Source organism: Hydra vulgaris, chromosome 12 (assembly GCF_038396675.1).
Source record: "Hydra vulgaris chromosome 12, alternate assembly HydraT2T_AEP".
Lineage (NCBI taxonomy): Eukaryota > Metazoa > Cnidaria > Hydrozoa > Anthoathecata > Hydridae > Hydra > Hydra vulgaris.
In genome coordinates this window covers 65,069,201-65,078,323 of record NC_088931.1, presented here as the reverse complement: position 1 = coordinate 65,078,323, position 9,123 = coordinate 65,069,201, and the positions used below count along the sequence as shown (strand labels likewise).

Genomic DNA, 9,123 nt, shown 5'->3' with positions numbered 1-9,123 from the left:
CATTGGAGTTCTCCTTGGACTTCATTCTCCTCTCCTTGGACTCCATTGGAGTTATCTTGGACTTCTCATCTCAGAGACTTCTCATTGGAGTGAATGAGAAGATAGAAGTGTTTATATATTTAGCTAAAAACGGGTTGTATTTAGCTAGCAACTCGAATGAGCCTTTAAAACATTATACTACCCGACGCAACACGTTTCTTCATTATTCCTTTTCGCCCTGAAACTGTTTAAAGAAATCGCAATTAATCCTGGAACTTCATTCAATTCATTCATTCACTTCTATATAATAAAGATAGAGATTGAATTATTATGTTCAGCAGGTTGTTCATGATTACTGCCTTATGAGCAACTTTCCAGTTACAAATCCATCTTTACTCGCTAAAGAACCCCTAGTTTTCCCGAAAAAGAAGTTTTTGCATTAAAGGTTTGCATTAAATACTGCCACTTTTAGTAGAATATACCAGCCAATCGCGTTTTTTCTTTTCTCCATTTACAATTTCTCGAAAAAATAACTCTTTTGAGGCGCGTCGCAAAGTTTCAGCATTGTCACGGGTTTCAGACCATGAAAAATCAGTGGCGTTGACTCTCTATTTTGCTGATTTGTTGTGATGAACTCAATCAGGCCATTATTTTGACGTACCTAGTCAGCAGAGTCAGTAGAAAGTACTTCGATTTCGTTCTGAGCTAATATTTCACCACGCAGAGTAATGGATTACAAGGCTGAAGCCTCTTTATTAAGATTCTCATCGCCAATCAATCCAGAGGATAGCTGCTACATGTGTTAAAATCCACCGTCTCTTGTGATAATGCATCAGATTGTTTTTTTTTTTGCAAAAAATATTCTCAAAACATGTGACACCATTTTTGTTGTCACATGTTGCGACAACAACATTTTTTTGGGAAGGTTTGTTGCAAAAGTTTTATTTGCCCTGGTAATAACAATGCAGCAGACTTCTTTATTCAACATCAGACTTTAACAACAGACTTCTTTATTCAACATCTTTACAAGAAAACTTGTTTTTATTTTAAGTTTTCTATTTTTATTGATTCAAAATTTAAAAATAGAATATTATAAGTAAATTGTGACTTTTTTATTTTTATAATTTATGGGGAAAAAAAAATTTTTCGATTAATTTAAAAACAAAATTTTTTTTAATTAATTAAACTTCAAACGCTCAGGCCTCGCAGCGGCTGCCTAGGCTGGACATGGGTAAAGACTTTCATATTAAGTAAGTAGTTTTGAAATAAGTTAAAAAAGCACCTAAAATTTACAATAAAGCAATATAGGGGATATTCTCACTCCTTCTCTAACCCCACCCCCATTCTATATCGTATTTTTTTAAAATAAAAATCTAAAGAATTATTTTATAGGGTAGGCAAATGTTTTTCAATAGTATTCTTTTTTTATTAAGAGAGTTTTTTTTATTCTTTAGAGAGCTGATATCATTTTCTACTGTTATTATAATTATTATATTATGTTTATATATTACATATCAAAATCAAACATAATTATTTAGTCTTAGAGATTCGTGAACCTGAAAATGTAATCAGTTTTTGGCGCAATTTTTCCATATAATTTAACATGACTTTTGTGAGTTGTACAATCAAGTTATTTTAAGAGGGGAGGGGGGGGGGGGGAATATCTAAAATTGTATGACTTATCTTATGAACGAATTTAACCTTATTTAACTTAACCCTTATTTAACTAACATGTAACAGCCTTTTAAATAACTAACTTATGTTGGTGAAATGAGAAAATGTTTGCTTAAACTCCATTAAATATAATTTAGGCGGTCGTCAAATCCTCAAGACAATTTTTCGACAAACTATTAGGTTATTTTAAGAGTCATAGTAATTATTTTTATTTAACTAATCCGTTTATTAATTTACTGCGTTGCTTTGAAATTAAAAAAAGTTTACTTTTAAGTCACTTATTACAGTTACAATAGAAAATTTTAGCATAGTAATTACAAAATTCTAAAAACAGCTTAAGTGATAAAAGATAATGGAATGTTATTTTACTTAAAAGTCCGATAAATAATAGAGCGTTAATCTCCAATAAAAATGTATTCTATTGTTAATGAAGTTATGTTATCGGAATGTTCAGACTCAAATCTTTGATTTGCGACGTAAATAATTGATATCACAAAAAGAAGTAAATAATCAATTGTTTTTAAATATGAGTCTACCAAACACGCTTTGTTTGTTTATTAGACAAAACGTTTATTGTTTCAACCAAAGAAAATTGAATTGTTGTGTATTTCGTATTAAAAGTCTAATTTTTTTAAAAATTTATTATTTTTTTTTATTGTAACTTTTTTATTATTTTACTAAATAAAATAATACACAGTTATTAAAAAAAATTATGTACAAATTCAATGAAAACTAAATGTTAATAATAGAAAAGCGATAAAAAAAAATTAGTTAAAACCGCACCCCATCTACATCTCGTTGATATGTGCACATAATGCGTCGAATTCTGTTTTAGTTTGGTTAAATTTGTCTTTTTCCAACTGTAGTTCTTCGTCCAGTTCTTCTTGACGTCGTTCAAGCCGTTTGGCTTTTTCTTCAAATTCTGCAGCTCTTGCTTCCATTTCTTGGTATTTCGCCTCCATTTCTGAAATTTTTGTATCTCCGCATTCTGTTCTAACAGAGGCTTGACCTTCGTTGATTTCCATGCTTCGAAGTGTATTGCCGACTTGTGTTACTTCTACTTCGAGTAATTTAACTTTAGCATCGGCAATATCGCGTCTTTCTTCTTCTTGGTCAAGCTTCTCATCTGCTTCGGCTAAAATCTGAGTAAGTTCATTATAAGTTTCAACAACTTTGTTGTTAAGATTTGTTAGCTCGTCTAATTCATCTTGTAGTCGGCTAATACGTCCACCGTCACTTCTTCCTCTATTTTCAAGTATTCTTCGTGCTTGATCGTGTTCTTCATGGAGTTTTTCTGCTTCTGCAAGTTTTTCTTGGAGGCTTGTCATTTTTGACTCGCTTGCGTCTAGTTGATCTTCAAGATCATTAAGCTCCTTCGTAAGTTCCGTTACCTGCGTAAAAACATTTAATGATTGTATTTATGTGATTTAATTATAGCTAATATAAAAATTGTTTTGTTTGTTGTAATTCTTTAAAACACTTCTAAAAATTGTACTAATGAGCTCTGTGATTGGTATTTTATTTTATTATATTTTCAGAAGCAACTAAAGTCTACTAAAAATTTAACTTAAAAATTATTTATTTATAAAATGTTAAAAAATATTAAACTTTTTAATATGCTTCAGATAAACATAAGTTATTAAACATTTTAAAATATGCTAAATATAAAAAAACTTTTTAGAAAGCTGTTATTGCTAGAGATATAATGTATGCTTCTACTGCTTATAAAAATTTTTTTTTGTTTAATATTGAAATTTGTTTAATTTTCAGAATTGAAATTTTATATTAAAATATCGAAAACGAAAATATTTAAAACAAACATTTAAATAAACAATTTGTTAAGAAATTTTTTTATGGTTAGTAAAAACTTTTAAAAGTTCATCAAAAAAAACCGTTTTGTTTTGATTTAATTTTTGTTTGATTAATAAATATCGATTAAATTTTTAAAGGAAATACTTTTTATAAACGTTTGAATAGATATCCGAGAAATTAATAATTTAAGTAACGAGGTAAAATAAGTGGTATTTTTTTAGGTAATATAAAACTTACACGTTCTTCTGCTTGGTCTGCTTTTTCATTAGTAGCTTTTAGTTCTTCTTCTGCATCAAATGCAGCTTTTTCAGCCTCCTCAAGTTTGGCCTTGAGGGTGGCCATTTTATTTCGAACAGCTTGCATGTTGATGGATGTTGTTTATCGGAAAACAGTGCAGAAATAACTATAACTCGTACTTTAATGTTTAAGTAAACCTATCTTGATTGGGATGGGCAACCAGGACGGTGGGTTTATTTTGTTATGAAGGAGTGAATTTTTAATTTTTTAAGTACTTTAAAAACATCCGGGGGGTACATTTTGTAGTAAAGAAAACTATATAAGTTATTATTTCGCCTCCGTGAATAAACTAGAGTTTTTATGTTTACGGAAAAGCATTATTACAGTTAAACCAATCAATTTGATTTTAAATCTGTTAGTGATGTAAACGTTCGGTAAAAAACGGTGTTGTTTGGAAATATATTTTTTTTTTTAAATTATATTTCAATAGCAAAAGAAAAAATTAAAAATATGATATTATTATTTTAAAAATTTAAAACGAAGTTTTATCTATTATTTACAAAATTTTTTTTAATATATACTTTTTTAGTTATTAGGCCCCCTAAACTAGTTATTGAAATTTTAACAGTCACACTTTCAAAACACATTTTGCAATGTCTCGGATGGTGGCTAAATATGTAGTAAACAAAATATCACAAAATAGTCATGCGCACACAAAATATTTTTTTAAAATTATAACATAAAACAACATATTTTTACATATAGGTAATCTATCTGTTTTTACTTCTATCATTCTCGTTTAAACTTATCATGTGTTAAATTAGACATTATTTTTGATAACAGAAGTTAATGTACTAGATTCAGTGTGATTTTAAACAATTTATTAAATTCATTTATCTTTATTGTTTGTTTTTTTATTTTACCTTTGTTTGTTTTTTGCACATTACGCACGTATGTCAGCAACACGGTATGTAATGTGTCATTATACATAAAATGTGGTCACGAGGACGACGATAAAGTAGGAAAACAAGAAACCAGAGACGCTGATTGTTGATGTGTGTATTTTAATACAATATATATATATATATATATATTTATATACATATATATATATATATATATATATATATATATATATATATATATATATATATATATATATATATATATATATATATATATATACATATATATATATATATATATATATATATATACATATATATATATATATATATATATATATATATATATATATATATATATATATATATATATATATATATATATATATATATATAATATATATAGTATATAGAGAGTCATTAAGTTATTAAACATAAGTTAATACTTTAAAAAAACTTTGTGTCAAAATATTTTTAGGCATATAAAAATTAAACAAAATATTCAGAACTGACGAGGTTTATTACCTGCTATTATAAAATCCTCCTTATATATATGTAAGAAAAAATTTCTAATTAAAGTTATATATATATATATTTTTAACGTAAAAGTCATTGTTAATAATTCTAAATGCTAACTTGATTTTTACTTTTATTAGGATTAACATTCTTTTCCTAAAATTGTTTATTTGTTTTAGTTCAAATTTGTTTTCAGTTAAAAGATTATTACACAAACCTCTTATCAGTTAAAAGTTAGAGTGGTTTTTAAGCAAAATTTTTATTTCTAATAATTTTGGAATTAATTCTTCTAATAAAAATCCATTTTTTCAAGTTTATTGTTAAAACAAAAACTTTCAAAAATTTATTGTTATGATGTATGTATGTATGTATGTATGTATGTATGTATGTATGTATGTATGTATGTATGTATGTATGTATGTATGTATGTATGTATGTATGTATGTATGTATGTATGTATGTATGTATGTATGTAAGTATGTATGTATGTATGTATGTATGTATGTATGTATGTATGTATGTATGTATGTATGTATGTATGTATGTATGTATGTATGTATGTATGTATGTATGGATGCATGTATGTATGTATGTATTTATGTATGTATGTATGTATGTATGTATGTATGTATGTATGTATGTATGTATGTATGTATGTATGTATGTATGTATGTATGTATGTGTGTATGTATGTATGTATGTATGTATGTATGTATGTATGTTAGGGTGGTCCTTAAAACAAATTTTTTAAATGTCTGCTCAACCACTCAAAATTTGTTCTATATAATAAAAGAATACAAGAATTAAAAAATACCTTAAACATTAGACGGGTCCCTATAATTATAAAAAAAAATAGTCCTTCAAAAGTATATTGCGTTGGGTCTCAAAAGAAGCGAAATTATATAAAAACTTCAACCATAATCATCATTTTATAAAAAAATTATTATTTTAAATTTCACTGGCTAAAAATAAAAAAAAGCTGAAAATGTGCATTTTTACCAAAAAAATTTACTATAATTTTTTTTCTTGATATTTTTTATAAAATGATGATTATTTTTGAAGTTTTTATATAATTTTGCTTCTTTTGAGACCCATTATACACTATACACTTTTGAAGAACTTTTTTTTTGATAATTATAGGGACCTGTCTGATGTTTAAGGGTCTTGAGCTACTCCTGAAAATTTTTTTTTTCGAAAATTTTTAAATTCTAGTACTATTTTATTATATAGAACACATTTGAGTGGTTGAATAGACATTTAAAAAAAAGTTGTTTTAAGGACCACCCTAATGAATGTATGTATATATATACAATATAAATAAATACATAAGTTTATCCACAGCTACTGTGAATAATTATTAAGTAGGCAAAATACTTGCTCAGCTGTGCAACAACTTATTATGCTCTATATTATATATATATATATATATATATATATATATATATATATATATATTATATATATATATATATATATATATATATATATATATATATAACTTGTTTCTCTGCGCAGCGGCTTTGTTCGTCAAGGTTTATGTTTCAGAGTTATAGAGTAGAGAGAGGGTTAAAACCACAATTAAGTAGCCTCCTCATCTGTAGTGGCCTTCTCGACCTTGGGGAGGTGAATTAAAAACATTAAAAAAATATATATATGTATATATATATTATTAGGCAAAATACTATGTTTAGCTGTGCAACAAATTATTATAAAATTAAAATTTTTTCTTTCTAAAATTAAGTATTAAATAAAGTTTCCAAGTTATAATGATGTGGTGCTTCACGAAGAAGAGATAAAATGCAGTAGTAGTGTAGTGGTCCAGCGCTGGCCTCATGCGCAAGAATTTCTGAGTTTGATCCCCACCACATCCCTGGTATTACCACACTCAACTTGCTGTTTAACACAGTGGCATTGTTTTTCAAGGTTTATGTTTTGGAGTTATAGAGATGAGAGAGGGTTTAAGTCACAATTATAGTAGCCTCCTTGATTGTAGTGGGCTTCTCAGCCGTAGGAGGGTGAGTTAACATTAGAACAAAATGAAAACTTGTGCATTATTAAAAAAAAAAATTCTTTCTCTGATTTTCAGTAAATGCTAATTTTTTAATTGTAGGTCATTTAATTGACATTCTATTTCAATTTTTAAATACTAGTCTTGCTGCACAATTTTAAACCAATTGTATAATAGTGTCTTTTCATCTATCAAGTATCTATCAAATCTTAATAAAGTTTACTTGTTTAAAGTTTAAAATTTTATTTTTATAATTTTATTTTTTTAATGTAAAATTCAATAAATACCGCTGTGTTTGAACTTTTTTAAAAAAATATTTTTGTTTTTTTTGTTTTTAGTTTAATATTTATAAATTTTTTAATATTTATACAATATTTATTTGATATATATATATATATATATACATATATATATATATATATATATATATATATATAATTTAATATATATTAAAATAAAAACAAACAAACCAAAAACCAAATATATATTTTTTCGAAAAAGTTTATACGCAGCTGTATTTATTGAATTTTACATAAATTGTATTGTATAACAAGAAAATGACTTTTATTGTATAAAAAGAGAATGATTCAAAAATTATATATATATATATATATATATATATATATATATATATATATATATATATATATATTAAGGTGATTAGAAATTGAAAAAAATTTTAAAACAAATATATCATTATCATGCTAAATTTGTTGCAAATGTTTTATAAATAAATAGGTTTTAAAACTTAAAACTTCCCGATGACTCTAGACCCTCATAGCTAACTTTTTTAAAATACTCTCTAAACATCACTGATCTAAGCATCACTGATTTATATTGTTAGTATAGAAGATCTATTGTATTTATTTAACTTTATATAACCTTATTTAAATTTTATATAAACTTTAACAATCCTAAACATCGTTGATCTAAACTATATTTTTATATTAAGAACTCTTTTCAAGTATAAAAATACTATATATATATATATATATATATATATATATATATATATATATATATATATATATATATATATATATATATATATTTCGAACATCGCATTAGCAATAAATTTGTTAAAATTTTAATAAAAATCACAATATTTTTTATTCTTGACATGTTTCATAGTCTTCCTACATTTTCAAAAGATTTAATTTACAATTAAAACTCTGGTAAATAAATTTAAAAATTGAAGACAATACAGAGAAAAATTTGTCCGTTAATTTTTCTTTGTATTGTCTTCAGTTTTTAAATTTATTTACCAGAGTTTTAATTGTAAATTAAATCTTTTGAAAATGTAGTAAGACTATGAAACATGTCAAGAATAAAAAATATTGTGATTTTTGTTAAAATTTATATATATATATATATATATATATATATATATATATATATATATATATATGTATATATATATATATATATATATATATATATATATATATATATATATATAAAAATAAGTATAAAAATGTGGTAGTGGTAAAGCACTCACTTCATAAGCGAGAGGTTCCAAGTTTGATTCCCACTACATCTCTGGTAGTACCGCGCTCAACTTGTTTCTCTGCGCAACGACCTTGTTCGTCAAGGTTTGTGTTTCGGAGTTATAGAGTTGAGAGAGGGTTATAACCACAAGTAGCCTCCTCATATAGATCATTAATAAACACCACCATGTTAAGTAGATTAATAGTCTTGATTTTGTTTAGGTTGATTATATATATATATATATATATATATATATATATATATATATATATATATATATATATATATATATATATATATATATATATAGTATATATATATATATATATATATATATGAAAATTTGAAAGAGGTAAAAATTTTAACTCGATTTGTTGCAGAGTTATTTAAAAAAGTTTGATTTTTCAAAATGATTATTTTATAAAATTTTTGAAATACTTTTGACTCACTTTTCTTAGCTTTCAGTAATCAGTTATATACTAATATATATTATTTATGATAATT

General features: G+C 25.1%; 1 protein-coding gene across 1 annotated transcript; it reads right to left on the bottom strand.

Moving 5' to 3' along the window:
• Window positions 1–2,291: 2,291 nt before the first annotated feature.
• On the bottom strand, window positions 2,292–3,963 carry LOC100213922 (tropomyosin-1). The gene is made up of 2 exons (XM_065814122.1): window positions 3,703–3,963; window positions 2,292–3,044 (listed from the first exon to the last, which is right to left on the bottom strand). The coding sequence occupies exons 1-2, from the start codon at window positions 3,826–3,828 to the stop codon at window positions 2,442–2,444; spliced, it is 729 nt and encodes a 242-aa protein (XP_065670194.1). The 5' UTR covers window positions 3,829–3,963; the 3' UTR covers window positions 2,292–2,441.
• Window positions 3,964–9,123: the final 5,160 nt, after the last annotated feature.

Excerpts from the sequence above, each read along its gene's own strand:
- LOC100213922 (XM_065814122.1), bottom strand. The coding sequence starts at position 3,828 with ATGCAAGCTGTTCGAAATAAAATGGCCACCCTCAAGGCCAAACTTGAG. Across the intron at positions 3,045-3,702 it reads CAGACCAAGCAGAAGAACGT|GTAACGGAACTTACGAAGGA; the intron begins GTAAGTTTTATA and ends GTTTTTACGCAG.